The sequence below is a fragment of the Drosophila busckii genome, chromosome 3R (assembly GCF_011750605.1).
Source record: "Drosophila busckii strain San Diego stock center, stock number 13000-0081.31 chromosome 3R, ASM1175060v1, whole genome shotgun sequence".
Lineage (NCBI taxonomy): Eukaryota > Metazoa > Arthropoda > Insecta > Diptera > Drosophilidae > Drosophila > Drosophila busckii.
The window spans coordinates 18,525,859-18,551,662 of NC_046607.1; the positions used below are offsets into that span (position 1 = coordinate 18,525,859).

General features: G+C 42.0%; 5 protein-coding genes across 7 annotated transcripts; 2 read left to right on the forward strand and 3 right to left on the reverse strand.

The window, feature by feature from the left end:
• Window positions 1-4,217: 4,217 nt before the first annotated feature.
• Window positions 4,218-6,287, reverse strand: LOC108604011 (ubiquitin-conjugating enzyme E2 J2). 3 transcript variants are annotated; one of them, XR_001915335.1, is made up of 5 exons: window positions 6,012-6,287; window positions 5,299-5,639; window positions 5,168-5,238; window positions 4,567-5,111; window positions 4,219-4,503 (listed from the first exon to the last, which is right to left on the reverse strand). XR_001915335.1 is itself a non-coding variant. In XM_017993254.1 (4 exons), the coding sequence occupies exons 2-4, from the start codon at window positions 5,603-5,605 to the stop codon at window positions 4,617-4,619; spliced, it is 873 nt and encodes a 290-aa protein (XP_017848743.1). In that variant the 5' UTR covers window positions 5,606-5,689; window positions 6,012-6,287; the 3' UTR covers window positions 4,218-4,616. The 3 variants fall into 3 exon arrangements, 1 of the variants encoding a protein (XP_017848743.1); XR_001915334.1 differs by having other exon boundaries at window positions 5,299-5,689; XM_017993254.1 differs by having other exon boundaries at window positions 4,218-5,111; window positions 5,299-5,689.
• A 438-nt stretch (window positions 6,288-6,725) lies between these two features.
• On the forward strand, window positions 6,726-7,733 carry LOC108604013 (pyrroline-5-carboxylate reductase 3). Its single transcript, XM_017993255.1, has 2 exons — window positions 6,726-7,518; window positions 7,572-7,733. Exons 1-2 carry the CDS (start codon window positions 6,774-6,776, stop codon window positions 7,646-7,648), a joined length of 822 nt encoding a protein of 273 aa, XP_017848744.1. The 5' UTR covers window positions 6,726-6,773; the 3' UTR covers window positions 7,649-7,733.
• Window positions 7,663-10,470, reverse strand: LOC108604010 (nucleolar protein 14 homolog). The gene is made up of 3 exons (XM_017993253.1): window positions 9,919-10,470; window positions 7,896-9,858; window positions 7,663-7,833 (listed from the first exon to the last, which is right to left on the reverse strand). The coding sequence occupies exons 1-3, from the start codon at window positions 10,418-10,420 to the stop codon at window positions 7,728-7,730; spliced, it is 2,571 nt and encodes an 856-aa protein (XP_017848742.1). The 5' UTR covers window positions 10,421-10,470; the 3' UTR covers window positions 7,663-7,727.
• Window positions 10,471-10,811: 341 nt separating this feature from the next.
• On the forward strand, window positions 10,812-15,115 carry LOC108603952 (splicing factor 1). The gene is made up of 6 exons (XM_017993145.1): window positions 10,812-11,150; window positions 11,208-11,848; window positions 11,904-12,038; window positions 12,722-12,797; window positions 13,775-13,927; window positions 13,981-15,115. Exons 1-6 carry the CDS (start codon window positions 11,017-11,019, stop codon window positions 15,092-15,094), a joined length of 2,253 nt encoding a protein of 750 aa, XP_017848634.1. The 5' UTR covers window positions 10,812-11,016; the 3' UTR covers window positions 15,095-15,115.
• A 46-nt stretch (window positions 15,116-15,161) lies between these two features.
• On the reverse strand, window positions 15,162-16,266 carry LOC108603953 (peroxiredoxin-2). The gene is made up of 4 exons (XM_017993146.1): window positions 16,155-16,266; window positions 15,971-16,034; window positions 15,778-15,919; window positions 15,162-15,724 (listed from the first exon to the last, which is right to left on the reverse strand). Exons 1-4 carry the CDS (start codon window positions 16,185-16,187, stop codon window positions 15,262-15,264), a joined length of 702 nt encoding a protein of 233 aa, XP_017848635.1. The 5' UTR covers window positions 16,188-16,266; the 3' UTR covers window positions 15,162-15,261.
• Between the last annotated feature and the right edge of the window lie 9,538 nt (window positions 16,267-25,804).

A 25,804-nucleotide genomic window follows, 5' to 3' on the forward strand; every position in this document is an offset into this window, starting at 1 on the left:
ACTAGCCTATACTCATATACTTTACATGTACAAGCTCATGGTCTGTTCGATATTTGGTTTCGTAACAGTGTTAGCGAATCAATAGAATTGGGCTTAGTGGAAGTATTTTCAGATGTAAGCCAACCATTTAGTAGTCTCAAGTTACAGCACATACAAAGTTTACTTAATATATATTGTTTTTTAATTGTTGTGAGTATTTTGTGCTTAGTATGCGAAATATTGTATAAGCGTTGGCTGAAGAAAAAAGAGCAAAGAAGCTTAAGGCGACTACCTTTTGTATTGTAGGCTAATTTAAACACATTTAAGTAAATATGCACATAAAGATTAAGTTCGAATAATGTTAAAGCTTCAGCATCCAATCGTTTTATAAGCTTTGCAAAATAAATACGCATATATATTCACATAATTTCTATATCAGTTCTTTGCAATTTAATTTGCCGAGCACTAAATGAAATTTTTGCCGACTTCCGTTGCTTTGTTGAGCTACAAACATTGCCATAAAAAGCAATAGGCGCTGGCTGAGCTTGCCAGTTGACAAATAACTGCTTACGTGGCACACACACACACACACACACATATATTTATGCTGTCGTTGTGCTGGCTACAATGTGTCTTCGTTTCCGTCATGGCTGCCATTTCCGGCTAACGAATTTCAGAGAAGTTACTCACGTAGCTGTAGAAAAAACAAGCGACTACAATGCATCTGTGTATGTGTGTGTGTGTATTATTGTGCGCGTATGTGTGAGCAAGCAAATTGATTGAGATGACCGCTGCCGAATGCTCCAGCATTTATTTCAGTTGCCTTTTTATTTAGCCTGCCAGCACAAGTTATGGCTTTACTTTCCGTCTTTAATTTTTTTTTTGTGTTGCTGGCAACAGCGCAATTTTCATTATTTTAATGCTGCTTACAAAGCTGTGGCAATGACAACGTTATCGGCTTAGTAACTAGGCTGATTTAGAAATTTATGTGCTTTGTTCTAAAGCATTTGTTTAGAAATTAATTTCGTTTGCAGTTGTGTAAGCTGCACACAAAGCTCAACTCGCATCTCGCTATTAGAGTCAACAATTGCTAACGCTATTTTCTCTATATAAATAAACAAAATTGATGTTAAAACTTTGTCCACAGCGTGCGTACGCCTATAAAATATGTTCAAAAATGCAATGAGTGGGAGCGAAAGAGACAGAGCGACTAAAACAGCGTGCGGAAAACTCAATTGGAAAGTTTGTTGTTCATTTCCTGTTGCTGGTAGGGACCGTAGTAAACGGAAACGGGAGGTGTCTACCGGCAGGAAATGCATTTGAATCTAATATGGCGTTCCATGTTCCGTTCCGTTTGCAGCCAACAGACAAAGTTCGAGAGTTCGCGACACGCCGCCGACGCCGCCGCCACCCGCTGATAGCAGTGGCAACTATTTGGACCTTGCCACAGCTGCTCGTAACTAGGCTACGACATTGCCACTAGTTTGCAGTGGCAGTTGCACTTGTAGTTGCTTCATTGCATAAATTAACTTTTTGTCTCGCTCTTAATTCAGATTTCAGAGCCAGCAACGTCGTTGTCATCATTTAGCGACTTGTCGTCGTGCCAGTTTTTAATTTAAAAAGTTTTAATAATTTTACTTTTCAACGAGGCTTTGCGTCGTCTGCGGCATGTGCAACAAGTGACGCCTGAATTTTATAGAATTAAAGCATTGTTAATAGCAAACTGTGCACTTGGATATAATTAAACTGCTTAGCGCGCTAACGAGAGCAGATGACAGGCTTATCCCAAGCACTGGCCACATGAGCGCCTCGCTGATGGTCACGCCAGCCACTCAAGTTAATTCAATACGAAGTCACACACACACACTGACACACATACACCTGCATAAGCATACAGTCTCTGCCATAAAAGTAGCAACAAACAAGGCACTTGGAAAATTTCACACGGTTGCCCAGCAACCCAGCGCTGTGGCATGCGGCAAGTGGCAAGTGGGTAACAACATGCCACAAAAGTGGCTAGCACTTGTGTACACAAGTGATATGAGCCGCAAGTTGTTCTTGTTCTCGTTGTTGTTGTTGTTGTAGTTAAAGTTGCTTATGCCACTTTTTTTTATGAAGCTCATAACTTGGGAGCTGCAGCTTGGCCCTGACAGCAGCTGCCGCAGTTAGTTGCACTCTTGAGCTTAGCGCAACATGCAACAGCGCTGCTGTCAGCCATATTGATTAACTAAGTACGCCATGTATGCATGTCGTACATTACATACAAATATGTAATATTATTATATTACTATGTGTAGTGCATGCTGTGTTACAAATTGCTGAAGAACAAACGCGCATTGATGAGCTGCTGCTGTCAATTTCTGCTTCAATGCAATTGCAGTTGGGCAATTAGGCGCTCGAAACGCATAATTCGAGTTCATAATTCAAATTTGCTGCGCGCAAATTCAACACTGACTGATGGAAATTAATGTTGCTCTGCCTCACTGGCTCACTGGGTTGACTGCCAGCTAAGAGGGTGCACACACACACACATACAATGCCAAAGAGTTCGTTAGCATTGAAAATGGCAAAAATTTACAATGCTTGCCCAGGGACTGTAGTGACTACTACTACAGCTAGTACAAGGGGACAACAATTCAGCACATAAAGCACATGATGAGGCAATATATTAGCGTCCAAGTGCACACACTGTTTCCGGACAACTGTCAGCACGACTGCGGCCCTTAATAACTCTTTCGTTCTAGCCGAAGGCAAATGGGGCGAATGAGTAACGGCCAACAAGCAGTCGTAACAAGCATACGCAACGTTATATGAACATGAACAGCAACCAGTTTCGTATTTATAAATTAGTTTCTTATATTTTTGTTAGGCGCTAAGTTTAACTCACTCATATATTCATATTTTTGCAGCTGTTGATATTTTTTGGCATTCTCTTATGCTTTATCGTTTATAGCACGCATGCATACAAAACGTTTATTACCCATGTAGTACATTATTTAACAAACATTTCATTCACGAGTTTTTATTTGGGCGCTGCTCATGTCCCTATCCTTGTCCCTGTTGCTGGTCAGCTTCAAGTCGCATACATAAAATGGCCCAGCAATGAGGCATGTTTAATGATTATTGCGTTTGTTGTTTTTTATACACTTTGTGCTGCTGCTAAAAAGGTATGTTAAGTGTGAGCAAGCAGTGAGCATGTTGTCATGTTTTTTTTATTGGCCAAGTGTATTTGCTAGTCGTGTGTGTGCTCGCTTGTTATTTATATTTATTTATCTTCGCGCTTTGGGCATAAAATTTCGCTTTTCGCCTTTGGCTTTGTTTGTGCCATTGGATTTTATGGAGTTGAAAAGCAGTCTATGCACGGACACAAGTTATTGCCGCTGCGGCTGCTGCTTCCTCTTGCTACTGCTGTTATTTTTGCAAGCACGGTCTATTTATTTGTTGGCCCACAGGCAGACACATTTTCGGCAACTAAGCGGCTTAAGCAAACCGAGCCTAAACAGCATCAGGCATCAGCATTTATTACTGCCTAATGTTGTGTACACATTTGTCGTGAGCTTAAGCCAGACATATGTTTATTTTGAAATGACTGTGTCCATCAGCTGGGGGGCAGGCAGCAGCATGAACTCTAGGAATATTTAATGCTTGACCTAACTAAAAAGCTTACAGCTGGATGTAGAAAACTGCACTTAAATGGCAAAGCATGCGCTTAAGCAACTAAGTCGAAGCGGAAATAGACAGACAAGGCGCTTTGAGACTGTCCCTGCAGATACTTCTCTCCCAATTAATCTCACGAACAAATGCATCGTAAATTTAGTACAACGACATGTGCATGTGCATGTGTGTGTGTGTGTGTGTCAGATACATAGATCTTTTGTTTAGTTGCAGCTACAAATTGGCTTAAGCTGTTGAAGTTCATTAAATAAGCAACAGAAACTAAAAAGTTGCAAGTGGCAGCAACAGCAGCAGCAGCAGCTGAAAACTTTCTCATTGTCTGCGTTGACACTAACTGAACTTGTAACAAAAATATTACGTCAGTTTGTCTGCTCCAAAGTTGCCGAACTTTAATGTTATCCCGCTGGACTTGGCTGAGAGGTGCAGTACGTGCCGCCACAGAGTATCTATGTGATTGCTGTCTGGGACATAACTCTCAAGTCAGGCATCGAGTTGAAAACTTAAACATTAAAGCTGTCTTATTGTTAGTTTAAATATTAAGCAAAACCCATATGTGTTGGTTGATATACATTGTAGATGCGCATGTCTTACTCTTTACTAATTCATAAAAATATGTGTATGTGTTTTGAAGTTAAAGTATTTTGTTTATCTTCGGTATAACTAGTTTACACTAATAATGAATACATAACAAAACAATTTATGTTGGATAAGTTGAATTTGATAGTTCACATTAATGCCAATAGCTTCAGACCAGAGAGGAAGGCTAGGGGCATGGGGGGCGGTAAGCGGTGTCTTTGGCAAATACTTTTCAAGCAGTGCACAATTTATGATTTTTTTTTTTTTTGAGCGCTGAAACAAAGAACTAATTTTAAGTAAACTATATTAAATATACACACATACGCATATACATACATATATATAAATACAGAGGCTATTTAGTACTGATTGCTTACAAGTTAATTCTATTCCTGATTCAGGTTCTTGATCACGTAATTAACAATGAGTGCAAATATTGCAAAACAGATTATGATCACCAGATTCGAATAAATCGACTGCCAATTTAAATAGGAATTTCGTGCGCTATTATGTAGAGCTGCCGCACCACCACCTACACCACTAATTGCATCAGCACCCGCAGCTGCAGCTGCTGCCAGACCTTCAGTGTTATTTGGATCCGTTACCGCGGCTTGTTGACCATTATCATTTTGATTTAAGCTGCCTTTGGCTGCATTGCCATTAGCCAGGCCATTTGCACTTTTGCCAGCAGCACCTGCGCCTGTTTTCGATGTGGCGCTGCCAGTCTGCGTTCCTTGGCGTTCCTTAATCTCGCTGACAATGTCCGGAAACAACTCACAGAAGTTGGCGTTACGCAGGTTAAATGCAAGCGATTTTTGTGCAAACATTTGCTTTTCGTAGTTTGACGATTCAATGGAGCCCAGTGTAGGTGTGCTCTCCAGCTGAAAACAACAATAGAGTCAGCTTAATGCAGAGCCTTTTAATATCAAGTATTTACCATAAAACTCAATAGCCCAGTAAGTATTGTGCCCACGCACCAAGTGGGATTCCATGTGTCTGGATGAAAGTCTGCAAAAAAAAAAACGTTTGCTTAGTAAATTGCAATTTGTTTCCAAGCTTAACCTTTACCTGAAATGCTCAAACACAGTCTAGTGTTTGTTTTGAAGCGTCCATTTGGCGTTAGCATATATATCGATGGCGGCTTGAAGGGAAATTCGCGGGGAAAGAGTAGTGTGCCATGATAGTAGCCTCCAAAGTACGGCGAATCCTCCGGACCCTTGACACAATAGTGCCACTCCAGTATATTATTGGGCAACGGCTCGGCAGAGATGTACGGCAACGGGTCACGCTTAAGACGCATATAATCCTGCTTCATGCGAGAAACGGCCGTGGGCTGCTTGCGAGCGCCTGGCCCGGACGCCGAAGATGATGACATTATTTGCTAAATAATTTTTGGGGCGCTTTTGCGTCTGTTTGAAGTAAAAAGCGGAGCAGGGAAGAAAAAGAAAACAATTGAGCTCTATCAGTCAGAGAGAACACAATTTGTCAGTTAAACGAATTAATTGATAACAGTCAAGTAAAGCATCGTCTATACGTGTAAGTGCGTAGGTGTATGAATGCAAAATAAAACACGTGGCCAATTGCAACGCAAATTTAATTTTGATAATACTAATGTCAGTAGTCGTTACGATTGTCACTAATTTTTCTGTGGAGCCCTAGCAGTGCTCCAAAATGTTATATTCCGTTATGTACATACAAATGCATTTCTGTATACGCAAGTATGTGTATGTGTGTTTATTTTGCGTCAACGTTGTCCGATGTTTGTTTAGCACAGCACCAACCTCGAAAATTATGTTTCCTTGTTGTTGTTATTATAATAACAATTACAGCTGGCCGTCGCAGTCGCCGTCGCAGCTGCACAGTGAAAATGTGCGAAAGCGAAATCAACAACAAACACCAAAATCTTAAGTGCACCGACTTCAACTCTGCTCCGCTAACGTTGTTGTGTTGTATTTAATGCGCAGTCGTGTTTTAACCTTGAAAATCGCTTAAATTTAATGCGCTTGTGAATTAACTAGTTTTAATTGTGTAAAATTGCAACTTTATTGTTTAACATTTTTTTAACATGACAATACAATAACAGTGGGCTGACAACACGTCTCGATTAAGGTGTCACTTCGATAGTTTATATCGATACGTCAAAACGTTGAAGGGAGCTGCCAACCTGCACCAAATTTTATATAATTTTTTCAAACTTTTGAAAACCGTTACAGTTTTTAATAAACAAATTGACGTCACAAGCTCTATATGCTTTCTTTGCTGCCAAAGTACGCTAGACAAATGTTTGATTGAAACATGCATGCCTGTCTCTATGCTTTGAACTGATAAAAACCAATTGCTGATAAGAAATTGCGGTTAAGCATTTGTTTATAGCTCTGCTGTTGTTCAAGCATTGAACTGTAAAGGGGTGTGGGGTATGGGGATGTGCGATTACAACGTATCAAAGACTAGATTACTTATCAAACTGCCTGGATTTGTTTACTGATGGAGCCAATGAAACAGTTGTTACCCCGACATCGTAAAGTGCAGTCACCGGTCATAAGATGGCAACCATTGGTAAAATCGGGTTTCTCGGCGGCGGCAATATGGCCAAGGCATTAGCCAAAGGCTTCATATCAGCAGGTCTAACCAAGCCCAGTGGCATTATTGCCAGCGTACACCCAGCAGACAAGATGTCACAGGAATCATTTCAAGCGCTGGGCATAGAGACGCTTGTTAAAAATGCGCCCATTGTGGAGCAATCAGAAATTGTTTTTGTATCTGTCAAGCCGCAGGTGGTGCCCAAAGTACTGGCAGAGATTAAGCCATTGAGTGCCAATAAACTATTTCTATCGGTGGCTATGGGCATTACATTGAAAACTCTCGAGTCCAGCCTATTGCCGGCTGCACGCGTTGTGCGCGTGATGCCAAATACGCCTGCTCTAGTATGCTCCGGTTGTTCGGTTTATGTGCGCGGCAGTCAAGCCAACGATGATGATGCAGAGCTAACCAAACGTCTGCTTGAGGCGGTGGGCACTTGTGAGCCCTGCGATGAATCCCAGCTTGATATAGTTACAGCGTTAAGTGGCAGCGGTCCAGCCTATGTGTTTGTCATGATAGAAGCGCTGGCTGATGGGGCCGTGCAGATGGGCATGCCCAGAGATTTGGCCTATCGCCTGGCAGCGCAGACAGTAATGGGTTCGGGGCATATGGTGCGTGAGTGTGGAACGCATCCTGGGCAGCTGAAAGATAATGTTACCAGTCCAGCTGGCTCGACGGCAGCGGCCTTAAGGCACCTTGAGCTGTCAGGTAAGCCAATGACGTCACAGATTAAAAGCATAAGCTAATCTTTCGTTCTCTAGGTTTTCGTGCAGCGGTTGCGGGTGCGGTGGAGGCGGCTACGCTGCGCTGCCGACAGATCTCTGAGCAGCAGACATAAATAGCATCGTTTGTTTTGATTTGTTATTTTAATTATCAACTTGTTTACATTATTAACACTTTCAATACTCCCCGGATATTTAAAATTTCTTCTTTTTCTTGGCGCGCGCAAGTTCATTGAGTTCGCCCTGCTGTATGGATGCCTCTTGGTAGATGCGTTTGACCTTCTCATGACGCTCCTTGTCGCTGTAGAAAAAATAGAAAAGGTTAACATACGATTTTGAATTTAAACCATTTCTTAGACTTACCTTTGTAGCTGCTGCTTGAGTTTAAGATCCTGCACAAAGGCCGTATCCAAACGAATTTCTCTAATGGCGCCCTTCTTCTCACGCTTAATCTTCGCCAGCAGTTTGACACGCTCTTCCTTTTGCTTGGACAGCTTGGGTCTGCGCTTGTCATCGTAAACAACTTCAAAGCGGGGCTCCAGCAGGCGCAAGGCTTTAGGTTTGCGCTCTGGTGGCGCCAATGGCTTCATTTTTTGCGCCGCTAGCAGCTCCAACGCTGATTTGGTTTCCTTGTAGTGTTGAGTTATATGTGCGGGATAAGACTTTAATGGCAAACGTTCGAGCAGTGGCAAAAAAGGACTTGCCAGATAGCAAGCGCCTGTGTGCTCCTGCACATGCTCCGTCATTAACTGTTTGATGAGCAGCAAACTGGAGTTCAATGCGCGCACCTTGAAGTCTGAGGTGATCGTGAGTGTCACCAAATCCCCCGCTTCCAGCAGTTCTGGCTGCAACTGCTTGCACTCCTCACTGCTGGCAACGGCCAAGAGCTTGCTAAAGGGTCCTTCACACTCAAATGGCGGCGCAATGTCCGACTTATCTGACTGCTGTTTGGGAATGGCCAGATGTATTATGCCCTGCAGAAAGTTGAAGACAGCGGGCAGAATACGCTTGGATCTCGTGCCAAATTCCATTGCAATGGTTACAATAAACAGGCCCATGGCTATATCTTGACGTGTGCGCACACGCGCACGACTCACTATATGCTGCATAAAGATATAAGTGGGCGTGGCTACCGGGTGACGAAAGTCCGAGGTGGAATATAAATTGGAAACAAGCTTAAAGTAGATAAGCGTATCCAGCGTTGGATATATTTTGTGATTCTTGCGAAATTCTGCGTGTTTCTCTTTGATTACGTCCAGCAGCGTATTGGACATGCGATCCGGATTCAAATGCGTCAAATCGTAAAGCTGCGGCATGAGTTGGGACAAGAGCTGGAAGTGTGAGTGTATATCCTGCTCGCAGGCATCTTCAAACAGATCCTTAAGGTATTGCAGCAAAAATGCGTACAGCTTGACAACATGTTCACGATTGACGCCCTCCAGCTTGGGATGATTGCACTTGATAATGCGCTCCACAACAATTGATCTCTTTTGTGGCTCATATTTAGCCATGAGCGTTGTAAAGTCCTCATAGGTCTTGGGCATTTTAATGGTAAAAGGTATACTGGTGTCCATCGCTGGCACTGCCTTTTGTTTGGCTGCTTTCTTGGCTTTACTGGCCGCTGGTTCCGCTTCTGCCTCCGATTCACTTTCGGACTCTTTGAGATCGCTCAAGTTATCCACTTCATCTTCGCTGCCGCTTTCCTCCTCCTCTCCTTCATCATCGCCAGACTCTTCTTCCTCATCCTCTTCATCTTCATCACCTGATTCTTTATCTACTGCATCCTTCTTTGCTACCTTCTTGCTGTGCAAGTGTGTGCCAAGATTTCCGTCCAAATCATAAGCTAAAGTATCATCTGCATTATCATCATCGCCCGCCACAAAGTAACCATCATCCAAATCATCTGCTGAACGATGTGTGGGCTGTGCTTTAGCCTCCGTGGGCTCATCATCACCTTTCATGCGTCTTAAGCGTTCATTTTCTAGTTTTTCCAAACGTGCTGCCTCCTGCTTGGCCATCTCTTCTGGATTTATGAGCTTGTCTGTAACACTGCCACGAGGCTCGAATATCATTTCCTTTAGTAACTTATCATAAGCATCTGGTGGCGGCCGTTCGCGCATCTCATCCTTTGTGGCTTTGGCTACCAGAGGCAGCAGCTGCTTATAATTAGCATCCAGTCTCTCTGTCATATCGTACACTTCATCCTTCTCCTTAGCTATTTCATTTTTGCGACGCTTTTGTTCGCTAATCATTTCCTCAATGGCTGTTTGACGATCCTGTGGCTTGTCACCCTCTCCTCCAAAATGTGCCGCAGACGTAAACTCAGCTGAAAAAATAAAGAATTAAATTAGCAAGCAGTTGCTTTATTGTATATATGCTGACAAACCATCTAATCCTTCATCCTCCAGCTCTTCATCATCGGAACGCTCATCTCTGTACTGTTCAATCTCCTCAAGAGTTTGGCCTCTATGCGTCAGCAGCTCGTCATCATTTAGATTAAACTTTTCAGCCTTGTGTGAGCCGCGCACCTGTGACAGCTTCTCAGCCAAATAGCGTGCATTCATCACAGACTCGTTCAGCTGATCTCCAGTCAAGTGTTTGCCAATCCGCTGATCCTTAAACTTGTTAGTCTTGTGCTTAGTGGAGTACTGTTTGCCCAATGTCTGTTCGCGTCTTTGCAGCGCCTTGGCACGCGAAACTCCTGGCCTGCCCCTGTCATGCTTACAGATGCGGTTCAAAATCTGGAATTTTTCCTTATTCACATGCACATCGAAAGGGTTAAGACGTTTAGCCGTTTGAGGCTTTGATGTGTCGAAAGGATTACTGCTCTGGACCGCTTTCTTAGTGTAAACCGCATCGGCGCTGGACTTTTTATTCTTCGCTACCATTTTGCACGTTTGTTTTAAATAAAATTAAACGAAAACAAAACACACGTGCGAGACGTTCGCGTAAGTTATCGACTTACCTCCACTTTGTGTGAACCAAGTCAAAAGATTCTTACCGGCTGTATAAATAAAATAAATATATTTATAATATATTTATATTTATACAAAAAATTGCCCACACATACTAAACTTCATATTTTGTAAGTTACATTCAATATAATATTTAAATGGTTTCTGTAATACGGCTTAACATTTAATACGTAGCGAGAAGTTCTTCTGAGTCGCTGAAGTGAACTATTAGAGCGTCTCGTTCATCACTAATCAAATAAAAAGTTCCATCTCTAATTTTCGGCGAAGCGAAAATTTTCTTTGACTGATAATTTTTATGCATAAAAACTGCATATATAAAGAAAATAATTGATAAAAATAAGCAAAAAATACATTAACAAACCAATAACTGTTGCTCGCAACACTTACTGGAACATTTACTAACAACTTATGCGTAAATAGTACACGACGGGAGTGTACATGTGTGTGGCACTGCGGCATATGAAAGTGCAATACTAAAAATAAAATTATAATTTACTTATAATTGCAATATGAACGCTACGTCTGATTTGGAGTATGCCGGTAACGGCAAAGAAACCAATGGCAGTCGAGATAAGGACCGGTCGCGCTCCAGAGACCGTGGCAGAGACAAGGATAAAGACAGGGAACGTGAGAAAAAGCGCAAGTAAGTTATGTCTTTTAGATAAAAGGTATTGAAGTTAACAAATTTGTGTACTTACAGAGATCGTGAGCGTAGCAAAGATAGGGAGAGTCGCAGACGAGATAGTAGGGAACGCGATAAGGACCGAGACCGTGGGGACCGGGATCGAGAACGTGAACGCGAGTCGCGGTCACATCGCAGCCGTGATGATGATGATTACGATAGGCGTCGAAAGCGTTCACGCAGCAAGGATCGCGAGCACAGGCGCGATAGAGACCGTGATTCTCGCTCCAGACGCAGCGGCTCGCGCGGTGGCAGTAGCCGGGATGACTATGATCGCAGTCGGAGGCGTCGCTCAGGTAGTCGCAGCTACGATCGTCGCAAGAATGAAACGCATCGCAGTAGTCGGGACCGCAACAGTCGTGAGCGCGCCAGCCGAGATCGCAACAGTCGGGATCGTAGTAGCCGCGATCGTGCCTACGTAAATCCGTTTGACACCTCCAGTAATCGCAGTTCGCTCTTCGAACAGCAGCCTCTTTCGCTCTTTGAGCGACAGCAGTCACAGCTGGAGACGATTAGAGAGGAAACCAACTCACGCTTTGATCTCACACAGACTATACAAGAGCTCATGAGCAATGCAACCAATAACAAAGGCTTTGCCTCACTCTTCAGCAGTCAAAATAGCAATGACTCGGCAAGCAATGGGATGGAGGAGAACTCAAGTGAGTATTGTATGGCTCAAATATAAAATTATCTTTAACTTTTATTTTATTTAAGTGGACAGCGCAGCTGAGCGCAAACGCAAGCGGAAATCACGCTGGGGTGGCACTGAGAAAGATAAGACGTTTATACCGGGCATGCCAACAATATTGCCATCAACACTGGATCCGGCACAGCAGGAAGCATATTTAGGTAACGTTTACCAAGTTGTTTTAAATATGTAGTTAGTATGCAACTAAGTTAGCGTTAAGTTTTAGTCATAAGTCTAATGACAAATTAATGAGCAAACAACAACCAAACACAGCCACAAAATAGTCGCAGATTGATCACAGCAACCCGTACCGTTAACCAGCTTTAGTTCGAGGTCCGAGGACGTGCAAGCAAACGTAAACACAACAAAAATAAAACAAACAAAAAAAAAAACAATTTGCATTGAGGAAACTATAATAATCTATCGTTCTCTTTTTGAAGGGATTCCACAGACGACACGAGTTGCAAGCGGTTAGATAAAACCACTTAAAAGCCTCATCTAATTACCTGCAAAGAGAAAAACACATATGTACTAAACTAATCTAAACAATCAACAAATTTAATTTCTATTGTAATTATAAATTGCTCATCAATTTTCCAGTTAGTTAGGCATGCGTCGCCCGCCTCTGTCGTCGGTTGAACGGATGATATACACATAGTGAAAATATGAAAACAATATTATATATCAAGTTCCTCCCCTAGTCCCTTAGTCCCAACCCAACTTAATGATATCGTCCTCTTGCTTTCTCTCTCTGATAATGCCTACATTATTTAGCGTCTAATTTTTACTAATGTCGAGGTTGCGCTCGATTTTCTTTCTTTTTTCTAACGACTTTTAATTACAGTTCAATTCCAAATCGAGGAAATCAGCCGCAAGCTACGTACCGGCGATCTCGGCATCACGCAGACACCAGAAGAAAGGTTTGAAACAATTACATTCTCAGACAACAAACTCACCATGTTATAATCCGTTAACCGTTAATCGAAAGTGACCACAGCCGTCCCAGACACAGACCTTCCACAGTGAAATGGGATGGAGCTCGAAACTCAACTCGATCAAGTGTTGTACAGGTTTAATTGCAGCATGAACATAGAAATCGATGTTAAACACTCTTAATATTTATTTCAAACTTTAAAATTAATCTTTTATATATAGGTAGCATTAACAGCTTAAAGCAGGAAGCATTTATTTTGTATTTGCACAAATCAAAATTGAAACCATTCTTCACTTAATCAGTTTAGTTCCGGAATTAATTTAAGCTGTTAATGTTTTTACTTTTAAATGATTTTTATAATTACATTACTTTTCGGGTGACTTGCGGTAAACAGTTTTTGAACAGGTGGCAAGGATATTTTGAATTGAATTATGCAATCCTCAATTTGTTACACAAAAAACTTGCAAATTTTGTGGGTGGGCTGGGAGTGGACCTTACTAAACGTATGTTTAATTATTTGTAACTAATGCCAAGCCTAATTAATAATTTTGTAAAGCATTTTCGTTAGCAGATATAACGGTTTAAAGAGCGACTTGCAGCAGCAGAAAAAAAAACTAATTACATTAAATTAATGTTAATTTTATTCTCTCTTCCTCAAAGCCGTTTAAGCATATTGCAGAAATATGAACCCATTATAACTGAAGTGTTGTGTGATGCTTCCGGGCAGCAACAGACCAGCCCACATATAATCGAATCAAAACGAATTAATCAAAATTCTTCTTTTCTTAATTCACCAGCAATTTAATTAATGTTGATTCATGATTACAGGACTTGTGTTAAGCATATACGATAGTTTACTTTTTACTATATCTAAGCTCCATTATGTATAAATCAAATGTCAGCAATTACTTGAGACCCCCATTTCAAAAATTTCGCTTTTCTCTTTTATTCTTTCATCCACAGATCGCCTTCACCGGAACCCATATATAGCTCTGATGGCAAACGCTTGAATACGCGTGAGTTTCGCTACCGCAAGCGCCTCGAGGAGCAGCGTCATCAGTTGATTGTCAAGATGCAGGCGGTTAATCCCGAGTTCAAGCCACCAGCTGACTACAAGTAGGTTACAATTAATAGCAACTTGTCAAATACTAAACTTACTGAATTTTTAGGCCGCCTGTAACGCGCGTCAGCGATAAGGTGTTGATTCCTCAAGAGCAGCATCCGGACATAAACTTTGTGGGTCTGTTGATTGGTCCACGCGGCAATACGCTGAAGGCCATGGAAAAAGACACGGGAGCCAAGATAATTATACGTGGCAAAGGCTCTGTGAAGGAGGGCAAAGTGGGTCGCAAGGATGGACAGCCGCTTCCAGGCGAAGATGAACCTTTGCATGCGTTCATAACAGCGCCAAATCCTGAGGCAGTACGCAAGGCTGTCGACAAGATCAAGGATGTTATACGCCAGGGCATTGAAGTGCCCGAAGGCCACAACGATTTGCGTCGCATGCAACTGCGCGAGCTAGCGCAGCTCAATGGCACCTTGCGTGAGAATGATGTACAGCGTTGCACCTGTGGCTCCACGGATCATAAGTCCTGGCAGTGTCCGGACAAACCAATCATAACGAACACCATAGTGTGCACGTCTTGCGGCGGCACAGGCCATTTGACCAAGGATTGTCGCAACAAGCGTCCGGGCTCTGGTGTGCCGGGCATGGCTTGTGAGGACTCGCAGGCTAAAATAGACGAGGAATACATGAGTCTTATGGCTGAGCTGGGCGAGGGACCGCCGCCCAATGCTAAGAATGATACGCCGCCTACACCGCAACTGCATCGCGCTAGTTACAGCATCTTTGACAAGAAACCAACTCAGCTGCAAGCAATACAGTCGCCACCCAGCTCCACGTCGCGCGATCAGCGAGATATGAACAGTGGCGGTTGGGGCGGACCGCCACAGGAACTTGGCATGGATCATGGCATGAATATGGATCACGGTATGGCTATGCCGCCATTTGTGCCCGCTCCACCAGTGCCGCATGCGCCGCCGCCCATGCCGCCATCGTTGATGCCTTGGATGAGCGCAATGCAGCCGCCGCCACCAGCAACGGAGCCGATTAATCCGCCCATACCGGGCACATTACCGCCACTCATACCTCCGCCACCTGGCACGAGTGCGCCGCCCATGCCTCCCTGGGGCAGTTATCCAAGCTATCCTAGTTATTCCGGCTATGCACCACCGCCGCCGCCACCTTGCGTACCGCCACCACCTCCTCCTCCAGCTAATTAAAATTTTGTAATCTTTGACCGCTTATGCTACATTATTCAATTATCTTTGAAAAAAAAAACTTATTGTGACTACTTAAACACTTTGTATTTATGCTTCAGTAAAGGATTGACAAAAAAACAAAGCTGTTTGTCTTTTGAGATGAATGTGAGCTTAGCAGGTGATGAGCTTCAGCCATGTTTGCTAAAGTATTGCTTGGAGTCTTCCACGTCAGGCTTAATGGTTGCTGGGTTTGTTTTGGGATTCCAATTGGCTGGGCACACCTCGCCGTGTTCCTCCACAAACTGGAAAGCCTTGATGAGGCGCAGCACCTCATCCACTGAGCGGCCAACTGGCAAATCGTTTATCGAGTACTGGCGCAAAATGCCCTTGGGATCAATGATGAAGGTGCCACGCAGTGAAATGCCCTCATTATCCAACAGCACATCGTAGTCCTTGGATATACGCTTGGTTATGTCCGACAGTAGAGGATACTTGAGCTTGCCAACACCGCCGTTCTTGCGATCGACATTGCACCAGGTCAGATGGCTGAAATGCGAGTCAACTGAGACACCCACAACCTCCGCATTGATGTCGTGGAACTCCTTAATGCGTTCGCTAAATGCAACTATTTCCGTGGGACAGACAAAGGTGCTGCAAAGTCAAACGTTAGAGGGACAGCTGAAAGCTAAAGTTCATCTGCTTACAAGTCCAATGGATAGAAGAACAGCACCAGATATTTGCCTCTATAGTCTTCGAGATTGATCTCCTGAAAGTCATTGCCCACCACAGCCAAGCCCTTGAAGTCCGGCGCCGGCTCCTGCACGCGCACAGCCAAGAGTGGAGCAGCTATAGATAAAACAGTTTAGTGACATAAGTTGGCAACTTTCCCGGACTTACTCTGATGCAGCAGACGTGCGGCCTGTTGTTGCTGTCCAACAATACGTTTGCCCAACAGAGGCACCTTCAAGTTAATATAAATATTTATAAATTACATTCACGTTCGCATGCATGAACATTGTTACGTAATTGCAATGTCATGTTTTAGCTAATATAGCACGCAGTTTGTATTAGTAATACTTACTTGTCTTAATAGAGCACGTCCAATAAACGACATGATTATTTTTATTCTATCAAGAACTTAATAACACCAAAGAAATAGTAAAAGTAGTTAGAATAGCCGGCTATCGCAAAAAATGTCAACAAATAATAATAATAGGGTGACCGTATTTTATATTAACCAGGAACGTTCGAGCAGCAACAGAAATGCAATTAGTGCGAGCGAAACGCATATAATGACAACCTATTAGCCAAGACAACGTAGCCATTTAGCCTTTTTGTGGCTAGATCTAGCATTTGCTATAAATGGTTGTTGTCTGGACTAACTATTACTGTTGGCGCCAGATTTGAAAGTTATTTTAAGATAGTGCATGCATTTTTGAACAGCGCGCCAATTATTTTACGTAAATATATTAAAATTATTTATTTTTGTGCAACTCGGTCAATGCGTGTTTAGTCGTCAACAGTCCATACACAACTGAGTCTTTCGGTCGCATGCGCTTGATCGTTAGGTGAGCGGCTGCGGCTGAACGAGAGCGTCGCTGCTTTGTTGTGTGGGTGGGCTTGGGTGGTGAGTGACTTTTTTGTTGACTGCAGGTAGAAACTGTGCTCCCGCTCATTCTCTCTCGATAAGTCAGTAATTTTCCATATACATTCATACATTTTTTACTGCTTGCTATGTGCTATTCTAGCACTCAGTTATTGTCAAGCTTAGTCGCAGTATGCTATGTAGCTTTTGTCAAGCTGTAGCATTGAGTTAACTTCTCAATCCAAATGTGCGCTGTTTTATAATTTTAAGTGCTAATAATATAATATTATATTAATTTGTATTATATTGTAATACACGTAGCTCTTGCAACTTAGCTGTGTAACAATAATATAACTTGATGCGAGCCTCCATCCTTTGATTTGATTGATGAAAATAGCCAAAGAATAATATATCGCTTCCAACTGCAATATGGAGTTGCTACTTCAAACAAATTTAGAAGAAATAAATGAACATGCATCGTCTTGGGGGCGCTTTCAAAGGCTCTGCCGCGTGTCCTAAGACTGCGATCAGGCTCGAAGATAGAAAACAACACTCGACGATAGATAATAGAAACTGTAGCAAAATATTTATCACGCACTCTGCACGCCACACAATGGTAATGAGCTATAAAACGCTGACCAGGACCAAAACCTTTGCACATAGAATGAATGTATTTATGCATTTGTCTTTATAGAGAGCATGCTCTTGTGTGTAAATGTTTTTGCTACTTAATCTAGTAATGCCCAAAAGCGGCTCAGAGCCGAGGCTTAGCATCTGCAGCACTCACATGAAGACAAAGTAGAGCAGAATAGAATAGAAGTATGTTTTCTTTGGTTTGTGGCGGCAAAGGTGACTGATGAAAAAATAACAAAGTACAATGTAAATTGCATACGTTGTTGACCCAATGCCTGACCCATTTATTTGCTTGCTACCAAAAAATGCAAAATATATGCAAAAATACTTGCCACACAGGCTGCCTAATGGCCTTTTGCAGTTTGACACAATTTAATTAAGCCATTAAACGCATATTGGCGGCTACGAGCTTGATGCTAAAATAAACTTTAATTACTGCATGCCCCACTCTTATGCTACGGCCTTGTTGGCAACTCAGTTTGCAATGCTTTCCAGGAATTTAGTGCACACGCTTGCCAAGGTGCTTAGAGCTTAGCGCTGCACTAATTCTATGTGCTAAGCCCACAAAACTAGACTGTTGGGCTACGTATACCAATTAAAATACACGTCGTTTTGTCTACTACGGCGCACGCTGCACAATCTTTAGCCCGCCTGCAGGATTTGCGCAGATTTACATAATTTTAAACAAACAGCACATACCTAGGCATATGATATAGTCGTATATGTATGTAGCTTGTTTATCTTGCGAATAGCTATCGAGTGCCATCCGGATTTGAGGCGTTGCCGCAGTTTCACACGCACTCTCAGGTGCCGATGTCGCTGTCGCAATCGCTATCGCCTTCACCTTGTGCCCGCCGCTCTGTCTCTCATTGTCAAGCGAGAATGCCGTCATGTTAGCACAAATCTGCTTACCTATTGTTGCTGCTCGAGTGCTCGAGTAGATCGCTTTGGCACAGCATGCTCTTGATTTATGTCAATAGAGCCTACAGGCTTAGCCCAAGACCTTGAGCCTACTTGCATTACACGCTGCTAATCTCTTGGCATAAATCTGCCTAATGTAATTCATATCAATAACAGATCGCGGCATAAGCAAAGACATTGATATACATCAATTATTTCTTCATTTTACTTGGCTGTTCTTTTTAACACTTTGTAACCTGAGCAATCATTGGCATCAGTTAATTAAAGAGGTGTGTAGTTTGCCTTTTTTTGCGCCATTTTTTGCATTTGCGTGTGAATTGGCATAATATCGAGCTCTCAATAAACAGCAATACACACACACACACACAATCATTGTTGATAAATTGCCATTTTGCTAGCTGCAATTTATTTGATTGTAAAATGCTTTTAAGCTGGCATTACATTTATTGCTGTGTGCGTGGTTGGCAAATATTTATATTAATATGAGCTTATAAATGTTATATGCATTAAAAATAAACTAATAAGCAGCACATAATCTCGCTAATCGATAAGCTGCTAGTATATAATTTAAATATTGTGGCTAATTTACATACTATTAATTTTGCACTATTTCTAATTTATATATCATATGTGTAATTCATAAACAATATAGGCTATTAGCGTTGTAGCGATCTATTGCCGCCTCTTTGTGTTTATTATTGTTGCTCTTGAACATTAAAATGGCGTGAAAATTATTGCCATTGATTTTTGTTGTTGCTTTGCTCTCTAGCCATTGTATCATTGTTCTATTTGCAATTGCCAGCCATTATTGTTGCTGCTGCTGCTGTTGCACAATTTGCGCCACACACACACAGACGTATCTATAAAAAGCGCTTTCGACCATTAATAATAATTGCTCTGATTTAAATTTTAATGGTAATCGCTGGTAAACAAATGCTGCGCGCCCAACCACAATGGGGGGGCGTGTCGATTGTAGGCGTGCAGCAAATAAATTGCAATGTGTTGCCGGCAATGCTTAAACATTGTGTGTGTGTTGATAATTTATATTTATTGCAATTGAGAGTTATTTGCGGTCGATTTTCAGTCAAAGCACCAACAATAACAATAAGGAGTACAAGCAAAATGCATTTCAGTTGCACTTGCAACTAAAAACAAAAGGTATTAAAAGTGTTGCAGCAACAACAACGTGCAACAGCAGCAGCAGCAGCTTCTAGGCAGCACAAGTTTTTGCATTTTCAACTGCTGACAATTTTAATTTAATTTCAATTCAATTCAAATTGCTTTCAGACACTCACTACACACTTTTTGGGCAACAGCAGCAGCTGCTGCTGCTGTTTGTTGTTATTTCAAAGCAATCGCAACAATTCAATCACTTTGATGTTTTTGTTGTTGTTTCTGCCACGCCCACTCCCACTCATAACCCAGCACGACAGTTAAGCGCTATCGTCGTCGCTTTTTAAACATCAATGCGATTGCATTCAACGACCTCACACCCCCCAGAGCTCCGAACACTCCACACACAGTTAGCAGCATGTAATTTCTTTAATGGTTTTCGCCACACCACGCCCACAAAATGCGTCAAATGTAACCAAAAATTCGCTCTAACCAAACCAACACGCAATGCCAAATAAAGTGCGAAATACAAATAAACATATAGAGAGATCTAAGGGAACTTGTAAGTGCTTCAGATTTTTATATAAATGTTGGCTTCCACACCCAGCAGATCGAATTAGTTTTTGATGTTTGCCTGTGTGAAAATTCTCTTGTTAACAAATCCAATTTATGCGGCCATTATAGTCGTCTATATAAGTATATAAATCGTACACTGCACAAATTTTGTTAGTCTGTTTACAATTTTTTAATATGATAATCCCAGATTTTCCAAGCTATACAGATCCACTTTTAATCGGAGAGAGAGACTTGCAAAAAAAAAGAGAGAGTATTCCGAAAGTCTTCTCTTTTCTTCAACTAACACGCGGTGTCTCCTCGAGTCCAACTTTACATAAAGCTTCTGCCTACTGATGAGTCTTGGCTAAACTGAGAATTATTTTCATATTGAGTAAATGTTTAAATTTCAATGCATTAAAACGGCATAAAACTTGAGCATATGAATTCAAATTTATTTAATTTTTTTAAATTATTCATCTTATTCCAAAAGGCGTAAGCTGTTGCCTCAATGCTGAGCAAAGTTAGCAACATTTGGCATAAATATATAATTATTATATCTATTTAAAAAGTATATACATTTTCAGAAACTTGAACTTTTCGGTTGTTTTAATTGCTTGCTAAATAAGCTTATGACTTGCGTATTTAACATTATTTTTTAATTTAACTTCAAGTACTCAAAGTAACATTAAGTAAACATTTAATAGATACACAATAGACAAGTTGAAACTCATTAAATTAAAACATAACGCCAGTGCCAGCGCACTGAGTATTAATTAAAATCTCGGCTAAAAAGCCTTGGCTTGGCCATTTTAATTACGTTCTATCACAGGCGTAACTTTTGCAACTACAACTACAACTACAGTTACTTTATGTCTGGATGTGGATGTGTGCGGCCTAAACGCATTAAAACACTTCATTATGCCTAATCCTATGTGATAACAAAAGCCACACACACACATGAGAAGGTTCGAGGGGGGGTAAAGCATATGCCTATGGAAAATACACTTGAACAACAGAATGTGAGTGTGATGCGTACGGAAGGGCTGGAAACTAATATTGGGCAACTGGTAACGTTTTAATGGGAAAAGGGGTAGGGGGTGAGCATTTGCATTAGGGAATGAGCGCTGGGTAGATTGCTTTAACAAGTTTTATACAAATCACGGCACGTCAGAAACCATAAAGTGTATAAATACAGAGGCATACATATAAACTATTTACCCTTCGACTACGGCCGTATCCTTGACATTACGAGTGCGTGCACGTGACGAGCAACCCGCGTTTTGTTTGCTTGTAAATTTTACGCCTGATTGCAAACGTAGGTTTGGGCTGATTGATAAAAATCTCACGGCTGCCAAAACGTAAGGGGTGGGCTGCATTTTGAGTAAATAATTTAATATGCAGTTGTTGCAATTTGGCTGAGCTCTGCACAAAGTGCACAATGTGCAAATCTTTGATTGCCCACTTGGCTGCGCTGCGCTCTCTAGTCTTCGTCCATATCGCGATGGGCATTGAGTCGATAATTGCTGGCAGCGTCTTGAGCTGCTGCTGCAGATCTTTGGGCTCAGACTGGCGCCAGAGCGCTCAAAATATATTTTTATATAATAATTTTCAGCATGCAAATGTTTCGGGCAACGGCAAAGGGTGCGGCGCGCCTATCTTAAGCCGATCTCCCAGGTAGTTGATCAGCCTGCTGTGTGTGTGCGTTGCTTACAAATTGGATTACAATTAAATTGTATTTACTTGCAGTAGCAACATTGTTTGGGCTGCTGCGTTGCTAGGCCGCAATTAAAAGTTGGCTCTGATTGATATCCAGCTGTGCCTCATTCTATTTTCTATAGAGAGACAACAATAAGAGTTTCGAAGCTTCAAAGCTGTCAATAACCTAGACATAATGCATCATCTCTAGTTAGCTAGCCACAAAAATAATTGAATTGCTTGGCTCATTATTTATTTTATTATAACGAACATACGACTCATCGCTCTTTCGCTCTTCATTTTTTTTGGGCACTACTATTATGGCCGCCAGCCATCATTGTTTCAACTGTGGCAGAAGCACTTTTGTTGCCAACGTGGCGCATCATAAAATACGCGAATTGCATTTGCCATTTACGATGTGTATTTCTTTGTTGTTTTGCTAGCTTTCTTTCTGTTGCTCTCTTTCACTCTCTTTCTCTCTGTCCCTCTCGCTTTCTCTTTGTCATGCTTGCTTGGCTTACTGTTGGGCGTTTCGCGAGTCGTTGAAGCTGATTCCTTTGGGGATTTTGCGCACAAAGCAGTGCCAAATTGAATGTGGGATTTGACAAAGATATAGCTGTCCTACCCTACCACACACCACCCACCAGCGCCACCCGCCCATCACACGTAGCTGGCTCTGTAATTTTATTGCACTGCCTTTTATGATGTGGCGACAAATTGATATTTCCTTTAGCAGCGACATGATACGACTCGAATCGCCTGGCAAAGGCAATTTAGATATACAGACAGTCAGACAGACAGACGAACAGACGAACGAGCAAACCGCAAAGCGTCAGAGCTCACTCACTGGGCGGTCCAAGGTCCACCACGCCTGCTGTGCTCAGTTGTTCAGTGGCTGCCTTATAAAATAATTAAGTCTTAGCTACTGTTTTGTTATCTGTGTGCTGTCGGCTGTGTTTGTTTGTTGTATTTCCATTGTCCTTTGTGTGTGCGTGTGTACGCATCCTAGCGGTATTAAGGACTTTAGCGCGATTTTTGCTCTACTCCAGGGTTGTCTTTGACTTAAGCCGCTAGCAAAATATGCGATTTACTGTTGGTTGTTGCTTCAAAATTTTATTCATTTGATCAATGCGCGCCTTTTGCGCTGAAATCAACTGTGCGCTAATCACATTAATCCCGCGATCGTTTTTCAACTAGCAAGGATCCTTTTCATCAGTTGCCAAGTCAGTTGCAAAATTGAGGACAAAAGCGAGGGGTGACCTCACACCACAGTGCGTATGCGTGTTATTCGCATTGTAACTATAGATAGCATAAAATTATTATTTGTTGTTTTTATTGTTAATTTAATAACGCTGCGCTGATCACACAGCCATATCCAATGCACCTACGCCTTTTTATTGCTCCCTCCCTCTCTCTTTGTCTTTTGTTTTGGCCGCCTTCTGCTTTTGCGCTTGTTTATTGTTTAAATTGGTAATTTTATACTGTTGGCGGTTCGCCTTTGTTTGCTGACCGACCGACTTGTTATCTTTCTGCTGCTGCTAAATATTAATTGCTTAAAATTAAACTCGTAAACTGTTTGCTTGCTCTTTGTCTCTCTCTCTCTCTCTCTGTCTGTTTGTCTGTCTGTCTGTCTATTGATTGGAAATTTTATTGGCAGCTCAAGCACATTTGACATTTATCTTCAATGTTAACGAGTTCAATATCCTTGCACACACATTTTCATAATAAACTTGCTAGCTTTACATCTGTGTGTGTGTGTGTGTAATTTATGCGTTTCAAAATGGCAGTCCCTTAAAAGAAAACGCACAAGGAAATCGAATCGAAAACGCGAAACTGTTGAAATGATAAAATATGAGCGTTCGTTATACAATTTATTTAAATCAAAGTCTAAAGCGTTATTTATGAGCTCCGTGTGTGCCGCTCTCTCTCACTCTCACTCTTGCTTTTATATGTATATTTATATGGCCATTGTGTTTGCCTTTTGTATAGAAAAGACAAAAGCCAAGCCCCGAAAAGCGCGTCACAAATTTAGCTGACTAATATAACTGTGTGGCAGCAACATGGCTGGGCGGCAGTTGGGGCATGCTACAACTCCATTTGCTTTTAAGCATTCATAATACGCCATGCAGTTTATTGTTTTTGGCATGCTTTCTGTCTATTAACTATAATAACAAAAAAAATAGAAGACATACAACAAAAGCGCACAAAGCTAAAGCTGTTTGCCTAATGTCCACCATGCCACAATAATGAAGTGGAGCGTGTCGAATTCCACATGCCAACCTCAACAGCAGCAGCAGCAACAGCAACAGCAAAATGCTTTTGAATTTATGCTCAAATATGTTGAAGCATATTGAGTAACGTCAATTGCCAAATTAATTGCAGTTAAGTCGAGCACATATTGACAGACAACACAGCCAGGCAGTGTCTAAGTTGCCAAATAGTTAGCATGAGTTGCTTAAGCAGTTGCGACTGCCAGTTGAGTAGCAACAAGTATTAAGTTTGCTTTAGCTATGCTTCACTGTATGGCAATGTTGAAGTTAAATTCTCAAGCTGCGCTAAAATCTGTGGCCCCACACACACTTGTCGCTCTCTCACTTTCTCTCCAACATTCTCTCGCTCTCTCTCTCTTTCTAGAGAGCTGTGGTCGACTTTTAGGCGCCCGTCAACCAGCTAAAGTGGAGTCAATGAAAATTGCAACTCCCACTTTGCTCGTACGTCAATTAAGAGTTGTTTTTCTTGTTGGCTCACACACACACAGACAGACATACACACACACACATACACATACAGCATATATATGTAAAGCTGTTGTCTGCATTGCTCTCGGCTTTGGCTTTGACTTTTTGCTGGCCTTTTCGCTCTAACAAACCCACACAGCTGCCTCGTTCGCACACACATACACACATATATGTATGTATGTGTATACACTCTTTTATTGCAGTGCAATTTGTTGTAGAATCGTTTTGTCCGACAGTTGAACAGTTTGTTATTTCTTTTAAATGTTTCAAGTAAAAGAGCTTTGGCCTGCTTGCCTTTGCTTTTGCTAAATATTTTTGTGGCCAGTCTACGAAATTGCAGCAGCAGCAGCAGCAGCAGCAGTCTGACCAAGAATTTGAGTTTGCTGATTGAGCTTGATTTTGAGCTTTGTGTGTGTTTGACATGTGGCTTGCTGGCCTGCCTGCCTGGTGTGAATGGCATTATCATCATTTTGGCCAGGCCCCAGCTCATTTGTTGTCTCTTTGTTGTGTATGCCAAACATCAATTTGCCTAATTACGCCAGCAAATAATGCCTGTCTAAATTAAATCAAAATGAAATTGTTACACACACACACACAGAAACAGCAATGGGAACAGTAACTGGAATAGAAAGATGAGATAGGGTATAGTGCAGGAAATGTAATTGACAAAGCAATGGGTTGGGGGCTGGAGCTGGTGCCTACGCCCACTTTTTTAGACAAACTCTGACTGTCAACGCATTGGCCCTTTGTTGGCTTACAGGCCAGGTTTTTACACTAACAGGTAACGCGATTTCCATTTGTGCATTCAGTTAAAATTAAAGTGGGGCAGTGCCTTAGTGTCAACAGCTCTGGGGCTGAGCTCTGGCTTCAGCTTCAACTAACAAGAAAACGAATCAAAAACAAGCAAAGCGCAGAGGGAAATTACACAAAAATGTGTCGACAGCTGCAAATACACACACACACACACACACCTGTATGCATAGGTATATATGTATATGTGTGTGTGTGTAGCACTCAGCTCCAAAAGCTGCGGTGGCCTGCCAGCAGTTTGAGACGAACTTTGGCAAAGCAATCTTCTAAACAGGATAAATGTAATTGCGCATGAATTTCTACGCATTTTTCTATGGCGCCATCAACGGCGGCGTCTCAGTGGCAAATGCTGGGCGCTTCTGCTGCGGCGATTTTTTTCGCCGACGGTATCAGCTGGAGCGCCTAACGCGCTCTTATCCCAGCTGCCAGCCACGCCTACCACTCACTCACAAGACACGCCCACAGTTCACACTCGCAGCTGAGAGCGCGCTCTCACTTTCGCTCTCGCTCTCTCTTTCTCTCGTTCTGTCTTGCTTGTTCAATTGGCATGCATTACATTATTTTTTGTTTTGTGTAAATTGCTTGCAAACAGTTTTTAGCAAAAACATTTGAATATTCAATTTGCGCTCTCTCTCGCCAACGCTCGCGCGCGCTCTCTCGCTCTCTGGCTGCAAAGCTTGC